The following is a 27977-nucleotide window of genomic DNA, read 5'->3' as shown; positions in this document are numbered from 1 at the left end:
GATTTCACTCTGGATAACCTAATCTCGCACGCTCCGCTTGTAAATCTTTCCATTTATATTATTAGGTGTGCAAATACGTTCTTTCCCTTTTTTTTCTTCCAAATTCAAGATTTTATTACATTGTAAATCTTGTATTTGTGGTGACCCCCAATCTTGCTGCCAATTCTTCTTGCGTCTGGATCGGATTTTCGTTGAGCAATTTCTCGAACTCACCGTCGTTAAACTTTCTCGGTACACTTGAACGATCGTCGTCTTCCAAATTCATTTAACCGGCTCTAAATCTTTGGTATTGCTTTTTGCATGTTCTGTAAGCTACAGCGTTCTCTCTCAGTGCCGCACGAACTGTTTCAGTAGCTTCAACAGCTGATTTTCTAAGTAATGCAAAAAATAAGCAGTGACGCAAATGATGCTTCTCGCACGCGATATTGCTTGAAATTGTTGCAAAGGACCGGAAACTTCTAGAGCGCTCATCATGACTCTTCATAAAACTAAAAGAACGCTCTTTCAGATGCTACAAAAAATCGGGAAGTAATACGAATTCGGTCAGAAGTTATGATCGTAGAAACGAAGGGGAAGGAGCTAATTTGCACACTAATTTCATTTATCTTGCTCGTGTTTGAAATTGACGTTGCCATTTTCACGAATGCTTCATATTAACTGCAAAATGCGATTCCATGCGCGTTCGGTGACTCCGTTTTTAATCAACGTCGTGTCTAAACTTCGTCCACGCTCGTTCACGAGCGAGAAAGCCGGAACAGCGAGTGTTCCCGATTTTTCCGAGCGCCGCGGAAACAAAAGATTACCATCGTCGACCGCCTTATCACCGGTTTTATCTCCATCTTCCGTGGAAACCGATCGACCCACTATCCTCCCCACGGGAACTCTCCGGTCTGGCGACATCGTAGTCGCCGTATCACGTTATCTTTCGAATATTTTCCGGCTGACTGGTATTGTTTTCCCGTGCCGTTTTCCCTCGCTAAACCGGCGAAGATTTTCACGCGAAATTGCCGCTTGAGCCCGCTCCCGTTATCGATTATGAATTGCATTACCATAATAATATTTGGTTCACTCGCGGGATGAACACGCGACGGGTTATGCAACCGGCGAGACGACGCGACGATGGAACTGCGACGCAGACACAGGGGGTCCACCGTCCCCGTCGACGCGACGCGTCGCATCGAGTCGAGCTGATTAAACTGCTTAACCCTTTAAAGTCCATCGGGGCAGCGCACGTGTCTATTGGACACGTCCCATCCGCGTCAGCCTGTATTTCTCCGTTTCAGAATCGGAGAAGCCAAAAAACGTGCACGAGACCACCTGTCTGTCGAAGGCAGCGCGAGAAGACCGCGAACCTCGTGCCAAATGCGCAACATGTCTCCATCCAGGAATTGATCCGATCATTTGCCAAAATATAAACGGCAGAGAACATTGACGAAACGATGTACATATTTATTCATTCTGTAGAGTTCCTTCAATTTTTCTAACAGGTGGTTCGCCTTGGACTTATGACGGGGCTGCGGATTTTTATACGAAATGAACGTTTTACTGCATCAATTGTAAGTTGAGTGTAGTAACTTTACCCTAGTAGCACAAAATATTGTGTAGACATTCATATGATATTAAAAGTAGATCCAATCTGTTTTTAATATTCAAATATACGTATACTTTCTTTTGCTACTATTATTATGGGACAAATTAAATTCATCAACTGCTACTGTTATCACGTGACAGAGGGAGTATCATGTTTTTAGTGGAAAAATACCGGCAGCTTAAGAATCAAGCATTCTCACAGTATGTCGTAAAATACGAAAAAATTCGCAGTCTACATATTTATCAGTGATATTTTGTTGAGCGTGGTGGACCAACGCACGAGTTCTATGTCTGAAGGTGGATCCGCTTTTATCAATGACCGAGCAAGCGTAAAATTAAAAAAGTCGGGGATTGCGCATTGCACTGTGCGGTGTACGCAGTCTAATGGCGGCGGTGCGAGCTGAGTAGCCAAAATCGAAGCTCGGCGACCCTGCCCGTCAATTAGAGCGCTCGACGATGCGAAAAATTCGCAACAGTCTCCCGAACCGGTGAACCAGAGCAGCTCTCGACCGAATCAATCCACGAGTCGAGGCAGACGTCCCGAATACCAGCCGCTGAAAACCCGGTTCGATGGATCCAGGCTGAAGAATATCGGTCTTGAAACAAATAAACGACGCGCCAGCACGCGGATCTCAAACGTGCACCTACGTCATTTCAAAATTGTTATCGGAATACTGTCAATTTCATTCTGGGTCGTTGAAAATTGTTTATATTCTAATATATTCTCTCTATTATATTACCATACTAAAATTACCAGACTGCGGATTTTATGCATTTATGAGAAAAATGGGTAAGCCACAATTTAAAGCAATGGACATATTAAAGAGATTTAAAGACATCAGCGTATCGGCTTCAGCTTAATCAGACGATTAAAAGAAGAAAGAAATTTTTATTTCGCTCCTGTGTCTTGCAATCAAAGCAAACATTTATTATTTTGCATAAAGATACGCAGTCTACTAATTACGCTATCAAGGCGCGCGAACGTCGGAGCACGAGCGTCGCGCGAGTTCGTCACCCTCCGTCGTTTAATTCGATAATACGATCGGCGATCAAGCGATTCGAAGATGTCCATTTCCGGCCACGGACTTCTAACGTTACATCGAACGAGATTTCCGGCACCGTGACTTCCTGTCGCTAACAGTTCCGCTGCTTGAACGATCGCTAACTGGCAAAGTAAAAGTCCCTCTCGTGTGTCATTCGAATGTTTGTTTCTCTAATGTAGGCTCGCGTTGTTCGTTCTATCGGTGATTCGTATCTATTATTTTCTTATTAACTCGCGACGCTCGGATAGGATAAATCCATCTGCAGATTAAAGAGAGCGTGCCGTGTCTGTGTCGCTTTGACATTCGGAAATAGGATGCTTTCATGCCGAAAAGTTCTCGAAAGTTGGACTCTCCACAGCCCCTTTATAAACTTCTTGCTCGCGCACGAATACGTACATGCGGGGAACTAGTATCGGGGAAAGTACGGGCTCCGATAATTACGTTCCGAGTGCCCAGAATTCCGTAGTCTACCGACCAGATAATAAAAAAAACCGATGTACTTCGTTTCCTATATCGATTGGACATTTTCGTTTGTCTCTCTAATCATTTTTATTGCATTCCTCGCTGCTCATTTGGGGGAATTTAATTCCGAAGTTGAAATTTTCTAAAAATTGCGCTCTTATCTTGAAAGCGATACCTCCGTAACCCAGAATCACTATTGTTTTTAACTTTCCATCGCGTTCAAATAAGAAAAATAAGCCTCGTGTGCAACTTCTGCCTATAGAAATCATGAAATCATGTAGAGTGGGGACACAGGTCTCGATCTGGCGATACTGGTTCATATCGAGCGAGGGGAACGCCTCGTACAAGACAATTATGCTTGTGCCTCGGACTTTCGAACGACTGGGTCATCGGGGACCGCTGCAGAACACAGATGGTCCTCGAACGTGGTTTCGCGTCGAACACGAGGTTCCCCGCAACGCGGACACGGTATAAATGATTCTCACGACTTGTGGGAACATCCGACATGATTCACTCGCCGTAAATTCGAAACCGCGCCCGTAAGGATATTCCGCTCGTTCCTAAGTCGGCGATAAATTTTCAACTCCCGTCCGATATTCTTTTGTTCCACCGCGAAATTACGCCCCCTTTCATTTCTGCGGGTTCGTTCTCCTCTCGCTCTCCCCTTGCGGCGTCATTGTTGTCTCGAGCCATTTATTAACGGCGAGCCAATCGCGCGAATCGACAACGAACAGACCACCAGAAACATTTAGCGTCGCTCCGAGCTGTACAGCAATCATCCTTTTTGTCCGCGCGAACAGTAGAATCAACGATGCAAACTATCACGCGGAAACTGCACGCCATTCATTCGGAATTAACGCGTTCCACAATGAGACCTCGAAAGCAAACTATAGACACACTCCTCTTTTGATACTTGAACCATTGAAACGTTTCGAATTATCCAGTTTTCTCTCTTGAAATTTCGAAGACACATCGAGGCCGTAGACGGAGTCGAGATTTCTTGGCAGTGAAACGCAAATAAAGAATATAACAGGAACGAGAAGAGGAACAGCAGTCGTACTAGTTTCAGCGGCGTCGGTCGATGGACTTCGAGTGGGACGAGATGACAAAGAGCGCCGCAACAGTTGTCTTTTAGGTGAAGGCTCCAAAAGACGGGACTGTCTGCGCAGAAGCTGCGATTTTACATTCATTCGGACACATTTTATCTTCGATTTTCAAAGGACTACCGGGTACGTAACTGGCGCTGAATGAAGTGTCGAGGGCGGGATTAGCATCGCCTCGTGGAACTCGCGTGACGACGCGCTCGCAAGAAAAATGATGCCTGTAACCCTGAAAATCCAACCGCCCGTAAAACTGGCGATCGGAACGTGTGATTGCCGTGACGTCGGACGATTCATAAAATGTTTCTGTCCAAGATAAAATATTGTTGTTCGTGTATTCGCGATTGTATGAACGAGGTTTCAAGAATGGCTATCGTTTCGTCGCGCGGTCGGGTGGGAAGGCGAGCGAGCTGGCGCGGGAGCTTTGGGGCGAGAAGAAAAAATCCGGCCGAGTTAACCACGGCGAATGACACTGGATATCTAATTATCCGCGGTGGAGACCCGTTTCTGCTCGCAGCTCTCCGAATGAGCGTGCGAGAGACACGGAGGAGGCTCGCCGCGAGATACGCACCGCGGCCGGCTGCGTAATCCTGTCGACTTTGCGTGCATCCGTGGATTCTTGCGCGTGCAGTGCACGCTGCACGCTGCGCAACACGAGGGACGAAGAAGAGCCGTGCTCGTACTCGTGTTACGGTGTCCGGCCCGGCCGGTACTACAGTTACGTTAATGCCCGTGACAGAGACACGTCGGCAGCGTGGAAAAAAGAGGAACAGAGGAAAAGCATAAAAGGAGAGAGGAGGAATAGAGACTTAGAGACGAGAGGGAACGGAAGGCGAAGAGAGGCGAGAGAGGAGAGAGAGAGAGCGGAGCAACCGGTCTCGCGCAACGCGAAGAACACCGAGAGAAAGGAGCACCAAGAGAATGACGGACGGAAACTGTAACCGATTATTACGCGTTGCTACCACGTCGAAGGACACGCTTCCTGGGCTTATTAGCGACCGGAGTAATTGACTTTTCTGTCAGTCCGCGCGCCATTAAAACCAACGAGCGCGGACGGATGTCGCTGCCCGAGATCCGTTAGGTTTTCCCTCTTCCCGCGTCGCGCGGATTCGCGATCGTGATCTTGATCCTGTCGCGACGAGTCCCTCTCGATCCTCCTTCCTCCGTGCAATCTCTATTCCGCCGTATTCCGCTTTCCGACGTATCTTAGCTTCCGCGGCCATCACGTACGTACGATAATGACGTCGGTTTTTGTACAAGTCAACGCTGCAGCTTCGGTCGAGATAAGTTTTTCATTGAACATGCTCGTATATTTAAGAGGGTAAGTCTTGGCGCAGAGTTTTCCTCGGTGGTTTCATTTTACCTGTACCGTTAATGCACGCGCGATTAAACTCGCGATCTCTCTCTCTCTCTCTCTCTGTGTGTGTGTATTCTGCGCAGGGATGGGCATTAGTCGGTTAAAATTTTAACCAAGATTGATTTGTACGATTAAAAAAGTAATCATCGAAAAATCGGCGACGGATTCAATTGATTGATGGAGTTAATCGCCACACGGTCTATCTATAAATCGTAATAAGGAGGGAGATAGAGACAGAGAGCGGAGATGGAGAATTGACAGAAATATATCTCAGCAAAAATTTTTTTCCACAATGTATGTACTTGTAATTAGTTCTAAGTATAAGGATCTAAATGTTTAATTTACATGTTATTTTTTTCAGTATTCATACAGTTTGGATTCCGTACTTCATTTCGATGTTTTATTAATCAATTATACGATTGACGATTACAACTGAAAGGGATGTAATCGTTAATCGCAATTAACGACTAAAGTAGAAATTTAACCGTTATTCTCCCAATTAACGATTGAAGTTATTCGTCAGTCGTTGACTAAATGTTTGCCCAACTCCGATTCCGCGGACTTTGAAAATTGCATCGAGGGAAGCTTTTTTGCTGCCGAATCGACGGAGGAGCATTATCGAAACGGGAAACGCCGCGCGGGATAAAAATAGAGGATTCAAAGTTTGGAAAGTTAGATGGCCAGGAGGATGAGCCGACGACGACGCGATCCAGGAAGCAGCCGTAAACGAGCGTTTGAACGGTTCTTTGTCGCGAAACGCATATAGAATCGCTACCCTCGGCTGCCGAGGGCGTCGCGCGCGGACCCTTCCCGGTACTCCGTGTAGCGAATAAGAGGGAAAACGATCGCTAATGTACACAAAGAGCGATTCGTTAAGGGATACGACGGAAGCGCGCTCCGAGATTTTCATTTAATTCTGTACCCGTGCCAACGGGAGCACAGTTCCCAGCGTTTACGTTGTGAAACGAGACGAACAAAGGGGGGTTGTTTCGCGCGAGACTTCCGCGATCGCGGAATCGTCGCTTTTCGAACCGGGAGGCGCTATTCAACATTGTACCGGGCACCGTCTTGGCTACAAAGCTGGACTGTCGCTTGCAAAATCGAAGGAAACGAGTTGCGTGCGATCCTTGTTTCGACCCGTTAACGTTCTTCGGGGAAAAAAACCCTTCGGGAGATCAATTACTGTTATTATCGTAGTACTTACTACATGGGGGCCGTGTCGCGTGCTCTTTCGAAACCGCTTTGACTGGTCTGTTCGGGAGAGAAATGAACATCGACGACGCACGCGGAGGATGGATGCTGCGAGCATCGCCGCGAGAAAGGACGCAGACGAGCCTCTAGTTTCTAGATCGCGTATTCAGACGAGTAAAATAGTGCACGACAATCTGGCTCGCGGGCGCTGCAAGGGGAAAACGGGTTTTTTTCCGATTCTTGCTTAAAAATCGGTTGTTCGGCACGACCCAATTCATCCGGCCGCGTTCCAACCAACACAACTTTGCATACGCCTCTATCGGAAGCATTGTACGGTCTCCCACAAAAGTACCGTATATATATCGATAAGCAGGGCCGAATGGAACGGCGACCTTCCATTCTTTGCAATCCGGACTGCCGATATGCCATGAATAATAATCCGACGGTGGCATTATTATTACTGTTGTTACTGGACTGCAGAAAACGAGCCTATTAGAAACGTAAATTGTCGCTATGTTTCTAGTGGGCTCGTTCTCTGCACTCCAGAAATTATGATTCAAAAATTTGAATACAATTTATAATTTAAACTACACATTTCCTTTTTGTTCTAGGATATATTTTATTGTTTTATATTTTACCACGTTTTTATTAGCTCGCTTTCTTGTCTGTCTGTCTGTCTGATCGGTACAAATTTTGCAATTGATTTTAATAACTTCCCGATGAGTTAGAGACTTGTTTCTTTTTACAATTTTCGAAATTATGAAGTTGTTCACGTGGATATTGATTCGATAAATTTTGTTTATCCAGCCACATACTGGGATAAAAATTGCACAAAATCTAAATAAATAGAACCTTGTCATTCTTATAAGCTGAAACACATTAATACTAAAACATAAAAGACTGCGAGTAAATAGTAACGCAAGCAGTTAATTTGTAGCAAGTATGTATAACTTATGGTTGACTGCTACCAGCGACGACACAACGAATCTTCTTGTTCGAACCCGGAGAAAAGCACAAGCATCGAACGAGGAGAGAACTGGAGTAAGATAAATTTCTGCAGTATTACCGTGTCCCGGTTTTGATTAATTATCGCGAAACGGAGCGGTGGACAGCGGACTGAAGTCTGCAAATTGGACAACGGATCTTCGGTGTATCCTGTCGCTGCGGTCTGACGAATGCCGCGCGTTCTCCGCTGTCGATCAACGTCCGATTCCTTTCCCAAGATACAATTGGAAGTTTCGACGGTTTGATCGAGTAGTTCTTGGAAAAAATCAACGGCAACGACAGTCGTGATGTCAGCGCACCGGTGAAGCCGTGGTTGGTTCGCGCGCGCCACTCGGCCTCTCGACATTAATCTTCTCGAGCAATTGCGAAATATCCGTGCGACGTCGTCTGCATCGTGGATCGTGCATCGCGCATCGTGCACCGTATCGCCGAAGCAGGGTCGGGTCGCGCGGATGAACCCGTACGGGTTCTGACAGCTGGTTGGGTGCCAGCGAACGTCTATGCTTCTCGACGCTGTCCGCTGGCATTATAACCAGGAAGATGCGCGTCCGACCGGGGGACGTCGCGCGTCGCGGCGCGCGTCTCGTCGCCTCGTCCCCTCGACTTATCGTAAAGATCGACTCGAGCTGCGTTACCTCGCCTATACACGACTTCCCTCGTTACCGTCCCGGCAAAACTGGAAAAATTTCCCGAAACGATCGCGACAATCGTTTTCACCCCTCGATCTCTCACAGAACTTCGCAAATTACGCTTCAACCCTCCGTGATTCCTTAAAGCTGCCTCGTCATAGATTATTTGCCAGAGGAAATTGCATGTATATACAATGGAAGTATTGAATGAAGTATTGACGATTAACTTCATCAATCGATCGATCCAATCGTCGATTTAACGACAATTTCTTCTTTTAACCAACGGTTGACGATTAACTTCATCAATCGATTAATCCAATGGTCGATTTTACGATGATTTCTTTTTTTAATCGTACACATTAATCAAAATCAGTCTCATGACAAAAATTTTAATCGATTAATGCCCGACTCCGGTACGGATTGGCTGAAAATCGGCACGGACAGAAACTGTCGAGGTCGTGAGGGGTTCGAAACAATCCGAGCAACCCTAAACTGACCGAAGACGAGCGATGCGACGATTGCTTTAGGTGACGGGATGATCGGCGACGGATCAACGGACGCGAATTAACGCCGGGTTGTCGTCTCGCGCCGTTCGGTAGGGGATCGCCGTCGCGATTAGTCAGACGCAAAACGTTTCGCGCGTGTTTCGCATTCGTGAAAGGTTTTTTCGTCGTCGAGGGGAACGCTCGGAACGCCAAGGGCTGTCGAGCGTAGAGGGCCAGGTGCGCAAGAGGGTACGCATACATGTATCGCGATTACATTGGTCGCGGAGGTATCGCGACTTGTGGCGTAACGACAAGCGACGCGTGCACGCGACATTCTCGTTGACCCTCCTCGTGCTCGCGCAATCGAGCCCCTTGGACTCTTTTCTCCCACGTCTGTGGCTTGGCTGACTGGCTGCGTCGCGCGATTTTAAACGGCCCGTTTTTCTCGTCTCCGTTCCCACCTTTTTTCCCCGGTGCCCTCCGAGAAACGCGTTCCGGAGATTTATCCGAGACAAAAGCGGGATTTTTCAATCTCTTCAACGTCGGCTCGCCGTTATACGAGGTGTCCCACTATTCTCGGCACCATTCAGGCCGACTCAGTCGACGGAAAAAAATGAGCCGGAAACGTGGAATAAAATTGTTCATTCTTCCAGTAAACCAAGCCTCGCGAGAAAAATCTTCATTGTATTCTTTCGGCTCGGTTTTTCACGTGGATCGCGCGTCGCTACTTTTCGAATCGTTCGCACCCCGTACATCGCGGACAGGAGCGTCCGGCGTTCTTGCTCGTTCGCGATTCGTTCCGTAAAATTGAATTAGAAACTTGCGGGTTGCAGTTTCCGCCGAAGAAACGAAGTAACGAATGGCTGCAGCCGCGTTGTTCCCGTTCTTGCCCGGCGGACTGCTCTCCTCGCTTCCTCGGAATTCGAGTTGCTAGAGACTGGATACTGGATACTGGGGAGGAAGTATTCGATCGAAATTCTTGCTCGTCGCGGATCGATTTCACGCCGGTCGTGGCCGGCATGTTCGAGCTGGTCGAAGAGGAGAGACGAACGAGCGTCTCTCGAGTCTCGAGCAACCGGGTCGTTTGGAATGCCAACCGTGTTGCACCGCTCCGGCTGGCTAGTCGAATATCTTCGGCCGTGCAATAGTGGCGCAGTGGTGGTGCATCGGTACTGACGCGGCGCGGCGTGGGCGCGCGGAGTCAACCGGCGGAATTGGTCGGGTCAAGTTGCAGCGATGCGTCGCGCAGTGAGGTAATCCAATAAACTCATTGCCAGCTACCCCGCGAACCTTGCGCCGAGGCGCTCGCGAAAACCCACTTCTTATTCGATTACGTCCCCTTTCCCTTACCGATGTACCGCGCAAACCCGAGTGCCCGTCGCGACGTCGCTCCTCCAGACCGTAAAACTTGAAAAACCTCGCCCCGTTCAGGCTTTTTGGTGTCGGCGAACGTTTACGTTGAACGGCGATAAAACATCCGTAAGATACGTGTCCATCTCGGAGGAAAACTACCGCGAGTTACTCTCGAGAGTCGAATTCGTCAGCGTACCGTCCCGAAGAGCGAACAGAAAGATGAAATTCGCAAATGGACGCGTCCAAATTTTCTCTCGGCGAGAAACAATTTTCTTTCTTCTTTGGATAATATCTCGTTAACTATTAGGTGTAGCACATATGAGGTTCCACACTTTTATACTCAGAATTTGATACTCTATCGATCTATGGTACAAAAAATAGAACATACCATTCAAAAAACTTAATTTAACTTTGAAATCCTCCCTGCCCACCATTCAAGTCCTAAAAAAAATGAGACTATATGATTGTATCCTTCATACCGAACAATTTTTGTTAACTAATGTTTTTCGTAACTTCAAGATATTTCTGTTATCACATAAACGAGACACCCTGTACATTAGGTTGGAGGGAAAGTTCGCTACATTAAATTGCACACACGTACACATTTTCCTCGTGAATGCTTAAAGAAGATCGAGCGAGTTACTTTGATTTCGCGGGACTGTTACGATCACAGGCGTGTGATAGGTACGGCGATGATTGGGAGAGATGAATTAATAAGAGAAACACGGGCCGAACAAAGACACGACACACTGCGCGAGTGTATGGAGGCAGACGCGTGTCGGTCGATCATTCAGCTTGGTGGATTGTGTCTCGTGTCCCGAGTCGTGTAACTGGCATCGTACGTGAATCGTGTTCGATATCGACGCTGACGAATATACGTGGCTGGTAAGGTGCGTACACAGTCCGCCTGCGTGACTCATCGACGCAGTCACGATGGCAACGCGTAACGGAATAATTGCTGAAAGATAGCGAGAGAGAGAGCGTGAGAGGGAGAGACGGCGAAGCTCATTCACAAGTCGCCCGGTCTCGGCTTGAAAGGAAAGTTCGAAAAAACGCGAAAACACGGGGAGAGCGATAATGAACGAATGATGTAATGACGGTGCAGCGGCGATGGTCTCGCCTGAAATTGCAGGTTGCAGGTTGTGCACGTTGCAAGAGGGAATATAGCAAACGCGGTCCGCGATCGACTCGGCGCGGTGCGGCGGGTGAATCGCAAATTTTACGGAAGATGTGTCTGGTCTCGCGGAATCGGTCGACGAAGAGGCTTTCAAGGGATTTCGATGGTTCCACGAACCAGGCCAAGTTATTTCGATCCAGCTGTGAACGCGGGTCAGCGCACCGAGACAATTTCCTGAACGCTTCGGTCATCCTACGTGCCATCTTTGTTAACGACGAGCGCGGGTATTCCCTGGGAAACGTCACGCGAGCTTCAATTGAAAAAAATCATGCTTCCGGACTGACATCAGGCGTTATTCAATTTGCAGATGCGTGTGGACGACGAATGCGTGTGTCTCCACGAATTAAGAAAATCAATGAAGCTACAGTGGCCGAAATAATGATTTCTCTGCGTCGTGGAACACACCGTAGTGTTTGTTTATATTTTGAAAAGGCATTTTCTTACTAAGGTATATCCCACGAGAGAGTAACCCCGTTTCGCGCAGCTTAGAAGATGGTGGGGCGCAGTGGAAGCACGAGAAAATAAATTGTACGCTTCTCAAATCAGAGGAAAATTAAATTTACCAGTTGTACGACGTGTGCAACAGGTTTTGAAAACAAGTAAGACGCTTCGATACCGAAGAAGAGGGGAAAGACCCCTCTCACCAAGCTGTACAAACATGAAAGATTCAAGTTTGCACAGGATCGTATGTCATGGACGGAAAAATGGAGAAAACTGTGATTTTCCTGTGATGTCCGGACGCGGTTTCCGATATTACTGGAATGATCTGCGTGATCAGAGAGAGATTAGAATGAGCAGAACTGATGGAGGAGGTAGCGTGATGATTTGGGCAGCTTTCGGCTACAACGGTAAAACTCGGATCATGTGGTTTGCGCCAAAGGCCAACGCGGAAGAGTACCAAGAACTGTTCGAATATGCGTTAGACGAATATGATGACAGAATTGTTGGTCCGAATTTTATTTTCCAACACGATAATGCACCAATTCATCGTCGTAAAGCAATTACAGCATATTTTCAGGTGGCAGAAGTTGAGGTTTTACCTTGGCCATCAAGAGGTCCAGACCTTAACCCCATGAAAAATCTATGGGGCATTTTATCAAGAAAATTGTACAGCGATGGCAAACAATACGCAACGGGTAATAAGTCTCCGATCGGATCAGAGACTTTAGAGAAATTAATAGACTCAATGCCACAAAGGATATTTGAGGTCATAAAAAACACTGAAGGACCAACTAAATACCGAGTTCTCTGGCCAAATAATTAATTTGTACGTACATTTGTAATATTCTGTTACGTTCAACTAGAAAATGATTCAGTGAACCTATATTTATTTCGTACAGAAATTCAATACATATTAATAAAAATGATATTATTGCAATGACGATTCGAAAAATTTCGTTCTGTTTTCGTCGTCTCGAGAAGCGACGCAGTTCTTGTTGGTTCGCGGAGTGCGAAGACCCGTAATCCCCGAATAATCGTGCGAGCGATCGCGATCTTATCGGGGAATCTGTTATCTTTGCTCCGAGTTACCGTGGTCCGGGCGAGGGAACGTTTCAAATGGCCGGTGCAACGATTTAATTCAACTCTCGCTACGCCTAATTTACGGTCGCGGAAGCGTGCGTTGCCGCGTGCTTTCCATGCCTGCTGTTCTATCTATATATCCAGTGGATGCAGACAGGTTCGCCGCGCGAAATCTCTTCGGATTCGTTTCGCGCTCATTAGCCGCTTCCCAGTCGGAAGCTCGACGATCAAACTGCGACTGTCATCAAGTTCGAAACACCATTGCGTATCCACTTCCAGCTACGAGGCAACGCGACGGGTCCGCCGGTTTTTGCTTGTGCCGGAACGAACCCTCTCTTGATGGAGCTTTAATTCGACGGAATTGGAAGAAAACGAGCGTTTCCGCAGCACCTCGAGAGAGAGCACGGTACTCCCGGGAAAATCGCATTCGGTAGAACCGCAGCCTAATTCGCAGTGGGTCGTTGGTCGTTTAGGCGGAATGACGAACGATCCAGCGGGCTGTGAAAACGTAAGCTCGCGGAATTAGCGGGAAGAAGCGTAGAGCAACGGTCAAAATTAGATCGAAAAGCGACGAGAGCGAGATGCGATGTGCGAGAGAACGCGGATGACGCGTTACATAAGCCTCGCGTAGACGGAAGTTGGCGAGGTGAGACGAGGAGAGCGGACAAGAGGAGAGAGAGAGAGAGCAGACGAGTAATCGTACGGAGAGCGGAGCGCGATTTCGATGGCTTGATAATAAAGGGAACAAAGGAACGAGGGGGAAGGCACTCGAGAGGCGCACAGTAGCGTCGTTAAAACGGAGCCGGTGGATGCTAGGTATCTCGTTAATAACGGGAGAGAACGCCTGGTCTCGAACGGAGCTGGTCTCGGATCGCGAGCGGGAATGCGTCACGCGAACCTAAACGGCCCGAAAAGAACGAGCGAGAAGGCATCGCGCGCGTATATGCACGTATCGAATTTGAAACGCGGACGTCCATCATTCGCCGCCCGCCTCGATCTAATTCTGGCGAATGACTTGAGCCCACGATACACACTTGTATATGCTACACCGGTGTACCGACGTGGGTGCACGCTCTGTGTGCGCCCGTTTTGCGTCGTAACTGGTAACACGGCTGAAACCGTGTTCCTCCTAGCGGCTGTATCGATCAAAATGTTTGCCCTTGACGAGAAAGATCCACGCCGCGCGAGTTGCATCGGCACTGTTGCACGCCTACCGACCCTCCGCGGTACGTATGACCACCTATGCCGTGTTGTACGGTTTGTTGTGTGTACATTCCACGTTACACGCGCCGCGCCTGACCAGCGCAATCACGGTGCGCCACCCTAGCGAGATCCGCAACGAATTTGCGAGTGCAAGAAGCTATGCTTATAACGTGTAACGAGTAGACGGCGGATTTTTCTTGTACGTTAAGTGTAAAATCAAAATGTATCGACTCGCCCCGGTTCGGACAGCGATAACCGATCGGAGCGCAGAATACCGAAAGATGGAGCACGATCATTACTTTCCTGCGAAAGGCCCTGAACGCGTCCCGCCGGGTTAATGCCCCGAGAAACCTCTGCAGGCTCGGGACGGCTAATGGTTCCGTATCGAACCGAAGATTACCCGTTAATGAAAGTTAATGAGGAGTGGCGAGCGGACTAAGTCGGTCGATCGAGTTGCGCGTAGGTACGCAATACCGCGTAACGCGTTGCAAAGCGTTGGGACAGGGCAACGACACGTTCGAGTCTCGGAGACAGGATGGGCAGGATGCATGGAGTTTCAACCACTTAACACAAAGATCGCCACACTTTCGCTCGACCCTTCCTCTTCCCTGTTCTCTCTGTTCACTCTATCCTCCGGTTCCCCGTTGATCGCCGACCGACTATCCCTGTCCGGCTTTCGGCATTGTCGCGAACTCGCTGACCCGTGAACCCACCGATCCGCCGCCGCCGCACACCGGATAGGTTATCCGAGACTATCGAATTTCATTGTCGCTCCACCCTCGAAAACCGACGTGTCCGATCGAGCTCAGCCGAGCAGAGCCGATCAGAGCTTCGCAGGCTGCGAACAGGTGCGCCAGGCTGCGATTTGCGGCCGAGAGAGCTACTCGTCCGATTCGTTCGGTTAACGAACCGGAAGAAGCTGCCCGTACAAATACCTGCGCCGCTACCGGGAGATTTAGCTTGGCTGCTGGCTCCAATTAGCGGCGGGCCAAGGGGTGCACGGTGTACGGTGAACGGCAAACGATCAACGGTAAACGGTGGACAGCCAAGGGGATCGTTCCAACCGTCTTGCCATCCGACGCAACCATACCGCGTAGTTCGCATACTTTTCGCATTCTGGCCGGAATCGCGGCCACGCTTGGCAAGCGACAGTCGATTGGATCTCCGCTATCGACCATGGGACCGTACAACTGGTCCCATCATCGTTTTCCCCCGTCCGATTCTGTTTTCTATTCCCTTCGCGAATTCCTCCGGTTTTCAAAAATAATGACCTCGTCGTCAACTTACTCGATTATTTCACAGTTAAGTATGACAATACAAACCGGCGAAAAAATCATTGGTCCATCCACGACAATAAACAGAACCGCTAAGGGAAACTAGGATGCTCGAAAGGTCCCCGGGGAAATCGCAAATAAATCCGGGGAGTAACGATCAACATGGACTCGCCCACGCACGATGCACCGCAATTGGAGGGAACAGGCCATACGGCCTGGGAACAAGGGGTTGGAGCGCGGAAGCCCACCCCAGTCGGGGTCGAAACTCGAACCAACGGCGAGTCGATCCCATTTCCCAAACTCTCGAGCGTTCAAGAATCACAGGGTCGAGGTGCGAAACGCTGCGATCGAGCGGATTTCTCTTACAAAGCGCGAGTCACCCTCGCCACCTTGTCACGGTCAACAAATTTCCGGTCGAATCCGCCGTTTCGTTTCCGTTCTGCTTCGACTGCCGTTTATCGAAACCGTTTCTCATCATCGGAGGCGCAAACAGACCTCCAATAACGCGAACTTTCGCTTCGTCGAAGCTCTTCCAAAACATCCTAAATCTAAAGATACTCTTTTCCGTTTTTGAAAAAATTCCCACCACCCCTATTTCAAGTAAAATATAATCGTTCTGTCGTGTACAGGGTGCAAAATCGAAACACTATCGATACATACAGGGAATCGTCGGGAAAGCCCGCATAGTGCTCGGCCGATGCATCCCCCGCGATAATAGTGACCGTGGGCTGCACAGGAAGAGGGAACGGTCGTGAGACGGTCGGCTGGTCGGTTCTTGTGTACACGCACGGCGATAGCGAATGCAAAAGCAGAGGTAAAGGTAAAGGTAAAGGTAAAAGCAAAGGCAAAGGCATTGACAAAGGCAAAGGAAGAAATCGATACGACGCCTGCGCGCCACGAGACCAACCCCGGTGGAATCGGCGGCGTCGTTCATTCTATAGGAGAGCCGGGCTTCTACCATCCCCCGAGTCTATCTACGAGCCGCTTTCGGGTTTCGTTATCGAAACGCGGAGAGCATCCCCATCGCTACTAACTCACGACATTTTATTGGCATCCAACGCTGTACAGACTTTCTTTCCATCTAGAGAGCAGCAGGACCTTCTCGACGTCAGACACTCGGCCTGGTCTACCAACGGAAGAACCCCAGCCGTCCGACTTCGATTTTAATGAGCTTTCGTACCGCGATATCCTATACAAATCACTAACGATGTACAGTGGCGGTGGTCGTATACATAGATACACTTAACAAAATTGTGCCGACACGAATGCAAGCGTGGAAATACGTAATCAAATGTATTTATGGAGTTCCATTTAAAGGTTTCGCCTTCAAAGGACTCTCCAAGGCCATCGCGAATCCAAACAATTGTCAACACTCGTCTCTGAAATGTTTCTTCGCATTGTTTAGATACTTGGGACGCGTTTCAAAAATTTCTATCATCTTCCTAGGATTTGGGAAATTTCGGCTAAATTAATACAGTAGGACCTCGATTAACCAGCTTGATCGGAAGGCAAACAGCTCGGATAAATTAAGGACATAATTAAAATGTACATTATACCCAAAATTATTCTTCAATCGTTGATTAAATTTTTGCCCAACTCCGCTGTACTGCATCGGCAAGGACTGGTATTCTATCATCGTAGGAAACCTCGTTGGACTCGAACACTGGAACACAATCAATCCTTTTGATTCTCTGGTTGCAGGATCGTCGTCGCACGGGTTCGCATCGACGCGTAGCGTCGCGGCGTCTAGACATCTCGCGGCCTCCTGACACACCAAACTTTAACCCGCTCGTTCTCTAACACGAGCCGGCTGACCCGGATATATTTTGGCTCGAGATTGTATCGCGGCTAGACCAAGTCCAACGTGCTTTGGAGAAAGACGATGTACAGCGCACGAACCTGCATACCGGACCGATATAGCTCGGCCGCGACCGTTTCGCGCGGAAATTGTTTACCCAGCGCACAGTGGGTTAGCTTGTCTGCCTGATCTAGCTGCTCGTAGTCGTCCTGGTCGAAACCAATTTTTTTTTCTACACAAATTCCTCGCCGAACGACGCGCAAACTGCATTTTCAAATTCCAAGCTCGACGGGGTCCACGAGATATTCGGCTTCCCTTACTGGATTTAATTCCGAGCAACGAAAATTCTGTCTTTCAGATTAACTAGCAAATATGGTTTTGTGCATTTTACGAAGACACCACGAAAAGACTTTGAACTGATTGTTCGAGGAACTACCTTGCCGAACGGTATCGTGCACGAGAAATGACTATTATAATAAAACTTTTTACGCCTCCCGTATATCTTTTATTGCTATGTATAACTGTCGGCGAAGGGGAAAGTACGCGCACTCGGGATCGAGCAATAAGAATCGCGACATTTCTTCGTGCAGGGGAAGGGAAATGGCAGCTAGCGCGTCGGGAATGTCGGTCGTCCTTGAAAAAAATGTCAATCGAGTGTCCCGAGCATGCGATTCCGCGTTATCGCGCGGCGATCGAGGTAATTAGGGCTCGAGCGACGAAACAGGTTGGCAGCTCTACGAGGAACAACAATGCATGGCTGCTCGACGATGATCCGAAAATACTGGTATACTCGTGGATCGTTTCAACGTGGCCGACTGCGACGCTAATGGTAATTCGCTCAGCCGCCAATCCTCGACCCGAGAACATTTAGACTCGAAATTATATATTGGTTATTACCACGCTTATATCAACTTGCCGTGTTGTTGTATGCGTCAATTCTTGTAATCGAATTTTAAGCCTCTTCACTTGCTTCCGATGGCAATAAAAGTAGAAAAAATAAAATATATAAAGAAAACTTTTTAAAAACCATACTTATAGTGTGTGCTCATAGTTGTGTTAATAAAACTTCAATAAGTTAATTTGTTTGATTAAATACATAATCTAATAATTTTAATAGAAGCATGGCTTTGAAAAAGTTTTTTTAAAATTTCAAATCAGATAATCAGACTTGTAGTTTTCTCGAACAATAAAAATTGTAGCCTGCATATTGGACTCGCTATCCGTATGAAATTCAGTGAAAGGAATCCACTGTATGTCGTCGAGACCGGATTGACCTAAACTCGCGTTATTATCGCAGCTTCGCGTTCGCGATAATTTTAGCGGGCTTACACGATCGAGCCTCTTCGACGAGTTAATACGGCGCACTTCAGGCTGCGGCAAACAACATGATTGCACGTTCCCGAGCACGATCGCCGCGATACGGTCTCGATAAGATCAACGATCGACGGCTTATTCAGCCGGGATCAAGCTGGATCGCATTCGATCCGGCGAGGATGTTCCGCGAGTTGATTTCGCGGCTCGAAGCACACACGTGGCGTAACATGGTCACCGTGTGCTTCGTCGATCATTCCGCTCGCGCGATCGTCATGCGACTGGCGCGAGGCAATTTGCTTGAACTTTACCTCAAGCGTCGCGGATAAGAGGCTGTCGTTCCGCTAATATTTTCTTGGTATATCGGAAAACACGGCATCTTACTGTCCCGAAAGAGTACAACGTCTTTTCTGCGTGAGGTGCGACAGTTTGCGCGAGCCATGACCCATTTTGGAGATAACCGCGGTCGCATAAATACTTTTAATCGCGCGAGTATATAGATAACTATGTGGAGAACTTAAGCCGGTGAATAATGATTAATATTTATCTGTGCAGCGATTGCGACGAATAAGATTACGGTTTAAAATAGGACAAACACCGGTACATAGTTTGTTGAAAAATATTCGGCATATATGCAGCTCCGCACCGTAGATCTTTATTACGAGACAAGAGGAAACGCGACGGAACTTTCGGAAGCTAGCCTAACTTCGTTTATAGCTCTCGCGGCACGCACGCGTTACTAGTTAGAACGTCCTTCGATATGACGGTGGAACGACGCAGCCGCTCGGAATTGACGGTTAAACTTTTATTGAAACGTTTTCCGAGGGAGGGAGAGAAAACAGAGGTTGGTACGAACTGCGGTTTATCCACCGCAGACATCCAATTTCATTCAAATGTATCTTTTCAGCTCGGATCGATATGTTTAACCTGTTAACCCGGCTGGTTCTCCGACCGCGAGTTATACAGATAAATACATATACTAACGACATGGGACAATTTCTGTATCTCCCGTGCGCGGAGTTATTGGCTGTGAACAGGGATGTTAGCAAATGTGGCTGGAGCTTTGCAATAGCTACCTGAAGATCCGAGTGCATGTCAATTTTTTAATAAAATTATGCTTTCGCGTCTTTCGAAGAGATTTCCCAGAAATCTCAGGATGTTGAAGATTGAAATATTGCATGCAGATACGTTCTGTTTTTGGAAACGAGCACCTCTTGCTTCGGCCAAAGCTTGTTTCGCCGGACCACCAGAGGAATGATAGGGTGATCCCGAGCAGCTAATTGTGTAACTCCGCGCGGCTGGCGAAGGGTCGAGCGGGGGGAAACGCGAGCATTAGAAGGGAACGATTGCGGGCGTGGTACAGTTTCATTATCCAATTTGGATGGGTCACGAGAGCAGTGCGATCTAGGCAAAGGTCCGCGAGCGGCAAGAAACGCGAGCGGCAAGAGAGGCGTCCGGTTTACAGAAGCAACGGTGTTACGGTCGATCGAGCCACGGAGCTTGGTTACGCAAGCTGGTGATAATTTTATAAAACTATTAGCCGCGGGTCGAGCGGATTAGACGTCTCCAGCGAAACACCGCGACACGCGAGCCGAGCGGCCTGTCGCGAGGATTCGCGACACAGAACGCGAAATCGCCTATAACAGATTTCCAAGTTAAACGTATTAGCCGGTTCGCAGTCGCATCGGTATCTGGAGCGACCTGTTTGGAAACGTGGCCGACGTGTATTAGAGTCGTCCCTGACTCGGACGCAATTAGCCTACTACTAATACCGCTTCCACTGAGAACTGGTTTTTGCAGGTGGTGCGGCTCACGAAAAACGACGGATAACAAAACTTCTTCCCACGACTTAATTTCGTGCGTAACTTTATACCGATCAGCCGGACTTCCTGTTCGACGGGCTCCGGGGCCAGTTTCTCCGCCAAAAAACTTCTTCTCTCTTTTATACTTCGTTCCCAACGGCGTACGTGTCTCCGAGATCGAGCCGCGAGCACTTCTCGCGGGACAAGTTGTTACTCTCTCCGCGCGTAATTTCTTAATTAAGCACGAACGGCTGCCGAGCCGCAACCTTTTTCCCGACCGATCCCGCCGAGCACATTTCGCTCGCGAATCACGGAAACTGGGACCGCCGGCACAACCCTGCGGCAGACGCATTGACCCGCTAACCGGGACGACCAGTTAAATCGTCGAGGAACGCGTGTTTTATTCATTCGCCCCTTTTTTTTTTAATTCAATTTGTTTCTCACAACTACATTGTCCTGCGCGAGCGCTTTATTCGTATCTCGCTGTTACCATTATCGCTCTTATCTCGCTGTCATCGCTGCTATTACCGGAACAAAGCTTTCCACGTCTTTACCTCCTCGCTTTTCTAAAGGGAAAATGGAAAAGACAATTGGAAGATAAAGACCTTATTACTCACATGCACTGCAGGCATTATACAGCCCATTTAGTAAGGGCGATATTCATTTCAGTCGTGTACCAAGAAATTACTCCTAAGAATGAGTAGGTTAAACATCAGATTAATTTTGGTATCACCTGTTCATTATTTACAATTTATTCAAACTGTGGAGAGCAGAAATTAATGTCTACGGTAACCTCTTTCGATTGTTATTGGAAAAATACTATTTGTTTAAGTGTGAAAAATGGAGACCAAGAGATTGAAATCTAAAGACAACTTGAAATATTCTGCACCGACGTGGAAGGGACACGCGAGGATCGGCTTCGATAATGACGAAAAGCGACAGATAATTGGCAGCGTAAGGGTTAACAGGTTAAATTCGTAACACCGTCGCGTTAATATTGTTCCGTGGTCGCGCGGACGCCGTTACGCAATATCAAAGCGATACGCGACCGGTTGTTCGAGCGTTGGATCGTGTTACGCGTGGAGCATACGCAACGTACACGGTTACCTCTTTGCGCTTTTTGCGATTCGATGAAACGCTGCTGGACGCTCCGCGCCGGCATGGCAGTTCGTTTCACAATGATCCGTCTCACAAAGATCTATTTTTCGCCGTGCAATTCGTCCTTTGCCAATTAGCGTCTAGACTTTACAGAGACGCATGAAAGGACTCTTGTACGTACGTCGAGTCGAGTTCTCAGCTCGAAGAGAACGTGCGACGCTCCTTTCGACAACGCTATCATCCATAGTCACGTGCCCGGCCGTCTACTGCTTCGATATTAACTATCCACGCTCGATTTAACGGGCCCAGCCATTTGCAATTCCCAGTTCCCCTTGAAACGCGACACAACGTTTGTCCCGGATGGAAATTTTTCGACGATCGCAGCGAAACGCGAGCAGCATCCGTTTCCTATAAACGGTTCCCACACTGTTCCAACACTTGTGTCAATACATGAAATTTTTCCTAAGACGTTCGATAACGCCGTACTTCGTCGTTTCAGCGCATGTTTTTATGCCTCGAACGCGAATCGATTTATGTATAATCTTCCGAGAAATCTGAAATCCGTATTTTAATGTTGGTGTTACTGTATAAGACGTAGCACCGAGGTGTTATTAATTTGTTGACGTTGGATTTTCATCGGTGGACGTCGCGTACATTCGCAATTATAGGCAATCGATTTTACGATCGCACAGACCAGTTTATAATGTCACGGATAAAATCCGCTAACTAAGGTGTCCATCGCAGAGGAACATGGAAAAGAAACTCCATTATTTCTGTGAAAGTTCCTGTTTCGCTACGTTCCATTATATTCCCGTCCTTCTATTTGCGCGAGCCATTTCCCGATATTCCCTTTATTTCACTGCTTCACATTTAAACCGCTATTGCAATCAACTATGTACTTCTAACGTTTTAACTCAACTGTGTACATTACAATACACTGAGCAAACGCACAGGTTAAACAACGTGGGAAGCTGTGCATACACATGTGATGTGCATACATTTTGATCGTACACTGAAAAATATTTATGAAAAACACGCGTATGGATTTTCTAAAAATATATTTTTACTACACAAGACCTACAGGATTGCTCGAAAGCGATCGTCACAGCGTAAATAATGTTTCTGGACGTAATAATCTTTCGCGGAAGAATAAGCAAACCACTCCGCATTTGCCTACTCTGTTCCTAAATTAGATTTCGTATGGTGTTTTCCTTGTAATTTGCACTAATTGTTGCAAGTAAACGATTTTAACACATTACCGACCGGTGATTATTGCATAATTTTAAGAAATCTATGGAACATGGCTAAACACTTTTTAATGGAACCTTCAACGGAAACAGCAATTTTCATTGAGAACTAACAAGTCTCCCATAATATCGTCATCTAATAGTTTCATTTAAGATTGCAATGTAAAAGAAAATTTCTATGCTTTCTCTTGGCACAACACAATAACCACCTTTAGTTTAGTTTTCTCGTTTTCAAGGATGAACAACTGCCGACACAATTATCGAATTTTCAAAAATGTCTATAAAATTTGAACAATACAATTATTTGAAAAAGTTAGCTTCGTTACACAACGTAAGAAGTTCAAAAAGGTATAAACAAGCATTTTAGACGGACGAATAGTCGTAGTTGTCGACGATGAAAATATCTGGTTCGAGTGGATGAATTTTTCCAGCGTCGTAATAAACGCGCGGTGCGCAGTTCGAGTATAAATTGACGAGGTACGCTTCAGAGTCGAGCACAATATATATGCAACCCTCCCCCACGTTCAGCGAATTGCTCTAACTCGAGAGAAACTTAATCGAACAAAAGCGCCGATCCTCGTTGAAAAATCCTACAGCACACTGCGCGACGGTCACGAGCCTCTAATTACTCGGTGGAGACGATCGACTATACGTGCGAGTAGAAGAACGTTGCAACAATTGCGCAATAGATTCGAAACGTCAAGGAGAACGCCCAAGTGGGAGCGCGCGAGTCCAATTCGAGGGAATGTAACCCGTTAAAGGGATGATTTCTCGATCAAGTACGCCCCATGATTCACGGTTCAAAATAAATTCAACAATGTACGACGCAGTTGCATCCCGATACAATTATACGAAATGGAACGTAGTACAACCTAGTTCGAGAATGAATCTCCTTAAACAAATGATTGAACGTTCTCGTATGTGTCCCTAAATAAAATGTCAATTGTTCTACGCGTTTGAAGGAGAATGCTAAGGGTTGAAGAGACGATATGCGGATGAGGAAGTGGCAGTAAACGGGGAGGTTACGAAAGGAATTTTTTGGTGGCGCGATGGGGGGTCCTGGGTTCGGAGATGCATCGATAAAACGAAAGAGAAACCGGAAGTGACCGAAGGACGAGGGACCGCGTTGTTCGGTGGGGTTTGACAGTTTAACGAACGATGACAAAGAGAAGAAATAGGCAGACTCACCGGGGGTAGCGGCGAAAAGGTCGTCCTGGGGAACAGCTGATCCGGCTGGCTCGCTCGGTGGGTGTCGCTTTCGTTCGAGTTTCTCAATCGTGATCGGCTAACCTCCAAAACTAGCTGCGCAATCGAGTGGACGCGGGGCGACGACGAGGCAACGAAGCGGCGACGGGGCGGGGATAGTTGGTCGCTGGTCGCATGTACGGAGTACACACACGACGGCTGATTATTTCCGCGTGTGTCCCGAGTGACAAGCGACGCGAGACGGGACGGGACGGGCGAGAGAGTGTCCTGTCGCAGTTAAAGCGACACGAGAAGATTACGAGGACCGGTGGTACTCGCGAAGGGTGGTCGTTGCGTCATATATCGTCGCCAGGCGAACGGGACGTAACCCAATTCGCGGCTGGCAGCTTCGGCCTCTGCTTCTGCTGTCCCTCGTCTCATTCTCTCTTTCCCTCACCGTCCCGAGTCGGCGTTTCTTTGCCCCGAGGAAACTCTTTCACTGATATATATGTACCAGGCACCAGACACCAGGCACCAGGCCGAGAATGATCGCGGACTAATTGTTAAGTACTACACGGGGCACACGGTGCTTCACTGTGGCAACATCATCCACCGAACTGGTAAACACACCGCGCGAGCCACGGTGGATCATCGATGACGGACGAGTTGTGTCGCGATTTCCGAGCGATCCCGGGCTCGAATCGACGAGGAGATCGGCCACCGCCGATGCTCCTGGATGCACTGCCACCCAATCTATGCGTATCCTATCCACCTGCTATACGTCCTCTGTTGTTGGTTGTTACAGTCACTGTCGAACGAAACAACCACCGAGCGAAAGGACGCGACAGGGAAAGCGGTAGAACCGTGGAAACCAACAGACGAGCCGGACCCCACTCCGCCACCAGTGGAAATGATACTGCGGCTTCGTTGGATTTTATTCCGCGTATACACTGTACATAAACGGCCGCGCGCAGACGCAGAACGCTCCGAACTCGGTCGGTCGCGATCGTCGGACCAGGCCACTTTTCGAACATTTTCGCCGAAGGTCGTTCTCGACGATTGTATTTCACCCCCTGTCTCAACAACTTCCTACGTCGTTTATTTCCTTTCAATGAAAATTCAATTCTAGTTCTCTCCCGATATCTATGTAGCTATTCTAAGAGAAAGAGGTATGTATACATTGTTTTCTTTTCTACGATACACTGGGAACCACGAAGATACTCTAACCAATCCATCCGTACAATAAATGGTGGAAAGTGACAGTGCAGGTACAATTTAAATATTTGATTATCGAGCGCGATCAACGGTACAAGGTTTCCCTGCGTCATTACCGACAGATTGTATTTTTCCACAGAAATGAATACTTTTACGATCGATTCGAATAAACTACAAAAACAATGCATCGCCTATTTTATTAATCGTGGTAAATCGGAAAGACTTATGAAATCTGATAAATTAAATTTGTGTCTCCCGGTACACACAAAGCATCGCCGAAACGTCGAATAGAGTGGTTATAAAGACACTACGCTCTTTTGATGTACAATAGTATATTAAAATATAAATGCCAACTTTTCAACGGCTACAGATCCATGTAGCATATAATATATTACATATTTCGGTTTCGTTAACTCTTCAGAGAGCGCAACTTATGGCAAGACATATGTTAGAGTTTCGTCTCCAGTTTTGTTTTCTTTCCTTCGAAATAAATACGGTGAACGCGGTATACATGATCTCGAGAGTCTACACATTTTCAGGACATGTTCCAGTGTGATATAAGGCTGTCGTTCGAAAAAATAATATAAACTCTAGATTTTCGGTTATTCTCATTAATAGAGGATGTACAAAATACAAGTAATATTTCAAACTTTACAATTGCAACGATATAGACGCGCGTTTTTCCGCGCAATCGATCACACAAATACGGAGTACAGATGATTCCACGAGTTGCCTCACTGCTCGTCCTTGTCTTTAGCTCCGTGTTTTAAAATTCGCGTGAACTCGATGTAGTCGAACATCGATCCCTTTATGGGAGCCTCGCGATACATTTCGTCCACATCGTCGTCCGTGAATCTTAAATGAGAAAAAGTAATTACCGACTTTGTCTTCTTTCTTTATCGTACAATCGAATTTTAGTTGGACATATGAAGCATTACCTGTCTCCCATCGTCGTCAGTAACTCGCGGAGACGTTCTTCGTTTATATGACCGTTGTTCTCTTCATCGAAACAGCCGAACGCATTTTTAATCACGTCCTCCGGGTCGGTGCCTTGAAGTCTTTCGCCGAACAACGTCAAGAACATCGTGAAGTTGATTGGCCCTGGAGCTTCGTTCATCATGCCTTCCAAGTAATCGTCGGTTGGATTTTTTCCTAAAATATTATCATTCTTTAACCACAACGATCAAAACGTACATTATCATAAAAAAACAAATGTGGAAAAATTGAAAATATGACCTCGAGAATAAAAAAATGTTTCCCTTTTAACATTTTTTTCGCTAGACAATTACATTGATCAGCTTGAACAAAATTTGCCATTGATTTATCATATTATTTCGACATAAACGAAACGTGTAAATAATTTCAGCCAACCTAAAGAGGCAAGCATATCGTGGAGATCCTCTTTATCGATGAAACCGTCGTGATTCTGGTCGATCATGTTGAAGGCTTCTTTGAATTCAGCGATTTGAGCTTGATCAAACATCGCGAAGACATTGGATGTGGCGCGCTGCGCGCGCTTCTTCGTCGTTGCACGACGGCCGGCAGTTTTGCGGGAGGACATGTTGGTATCCCTGTAAGTATAAATAAAGATTCAGCTGGCTTTGTACGACCAGTTTGGAGAATTTTCTTTGAAGCTCTCTCTCCCCTAAATGATCTTTTAAATTCCGGAGCTGTCTTCATTTTTTTTACAAATGTTAACCTCCGAACTTTGACAGAAAAAATTACCAAAAACACGTTGCACGATAAGGTTATGCGAATTCGACAATCGATTCGATCGATTCCGTGAGAACAAGATTGCCGGAACGTTTCGTTTATTCTTTCGTTTATTCGTTTATTATTTATTGTCGAAGCGAATCATTTATTTTTAGATGATTAATTCGGGAAATGGCAGCGTAATCGATATCAGGATAAAAATAAGATCGTCTGCTTGGCACAATAAAGAGGACGTTACTCTTTAACCGTACGACGACTTTGAAATATGCTTACTCGCGAATAAATTGACATTTTCTTGCAATATTTCACTGCAACGAAGAAATAACTATAACCTAGCAGACAAGTTTCTCTACAACTTTTCTTTTCTCTAATTTCTCTTGAAAATCGAGTTTACATAAACATTCGCAGTCCACCGATGAGTTCATTCGTCTAAACTTGACTCGTGTTTAATGTTTAATCGTTGCGAGAACAAAAGCTGAAGTAGAGCATTGTAACGTGGACTGTATACTCATCGATACGGGAGATAAGTTTCGTGTCATCGATAGCTTTCGATGTTACTTTTCTCGTAGCTCTGCCAAGTAAATGTACAGCGCAGTGGAGCTTCGAGGAATCGTGCTCCAGCAGTGCATTTTGATTTTCTAATTATACTTTGTGGCTCTTTGTCTGCAAACTTTCCCTAGGCTATATCGGTACAGGCTATATTTGACTATGGATAACTTCTTCGCGAGAAAGGCTCCACGCGTGTCGCAAAGCACGGTGAATCGCAAATTTCAATGTTTTTTGTCTGGGAAAATTATGAAAATACATTTCCAAAAGCCAAGGGAAGTAACTGGAGTAGTAAAAAATCGAGGACACAGTAAACAATGGCCGCCCTTCCAGAGAGACGACTGCTGTCAAATGTTTCACGCCTTCCGTGATATACCGTCGCGATTTTTAAACAATAGGTCGCGTGTTCCACGTGAGAAACCTTGGACAAAGTAATGAATGTTTACATACCTGGTTAATAGAAAACTTCTACTGGAGAAAGTGTCACGAAATACAGAACTGCACAGAGACTCGTGCGCTACTGTGACTCACGTTACGCGTCACTCTATGGTTATTCACCACACCCGGACGGGTAGCGCCATCTGTGAAAGGATCGTCTGTCACAGAGGTTCTCAACCCAACCATTCGAACACCTTATGGGGTCAATCGATTCGATCACTGCCGACACCCCAT

The 27977-nt window shown here is 46.9% G+C and overlaps 2 protein-coding genes across 5 annotated transcripts in view; both read right to left on the bottom strand.

The window, feature by feature from the left end:
• Window positions 1–24763, bottom strand: part of LOC143212242 (uncharacterized) — a 76754-nt gene extending 51991 nt beyond the window's left edge. For 2 of the 4 annotated variants that reach the window (XM_076430847.1, XM_076430848.1), the window contains exon 1: window positions 23835–24761. Coding sequence is in view for 2 of the 4 variants with exons in the window: in XM_076430845.1 (XP_076286960.1) it covers window positions 16947–17026 (80 nt within the window). In the remaining 2 variants the exon portion in view is untranslated. Of the gene's footprint in view, window positions 1–16946; window positions 17054–23834 lie in introns of all 4 variants that reach the window. The other 2 variants (XM_076430845.1, XM_076430844.1) reach the window with 2 other exon arrangements.
• Window positions 24764–25359: 596 nt separating this feature from the next.
• Window positions 25360–27909, bottom strand: Sqh (myosin regulatory light chain sqh). Its single transcript, XM_076430879.1, has 4 exons — window positions 27756–27909; window positions 26418–26617; window positions 25985–26198; window positions 25360–25901 (listed from the first exon to the last, which is right to left on the bottom strand). Exons 2-4 carry the CDS (start codon window positions 26605–26607, stop codon window positions 25781–25783), a joined length of 525 nt encoding a protein of 174 aa, XP_076286994.1. The 5' UTR covers window positions 26608–26617; window positions 27756–27909; the 3' UTR covers window positions 25360–25780.
• Between the last annotated feature and the right edge of the window lie 68 nt (window positions 27910–27977).

The sequence above is a fragment of the Lasioglossum baleicum genome, chromosome 9 (assembly GCF_051020765.1).
Source record: "Lasioglossum baleicum chromosome 9, iyLasBale1, whole genome shotgun sequence".
NCBI lineage: Eukaryota > Metazoa > Arthropoda > Insecta > Hymenoptera > Halictidae > Lasioglossum > Lasioglossum baleicum.
The sequence above is the reverse complement of the archived record's forward strand: the minus strand, read 5'-3'. Positions and strand labels throughout refer to the sequence as shown.

Coding starts and splice junctions, on each gene's coding strand:
- Sqh (XM_076430879.1), bottom strand. CDS start 26,607: ATGTCCTCCCGCAAAACTGCCGGCCGTCGTGCAACGACGAAGAAGCGC. Junction 26,199..26,417: donor CGATATGCTTGCCTCTTTAG/GTTGGCTGAAAT, acceptor ATAATATTTTAG/GAAAAAATCCAACCGACGAT. Junction 25,902..25,984: donor CTGACGACGATGGGAGACAG/GTAATGCTTCAT, acceptor TTCTCATTTAAG/ATTCACGGACGACGATGTGG.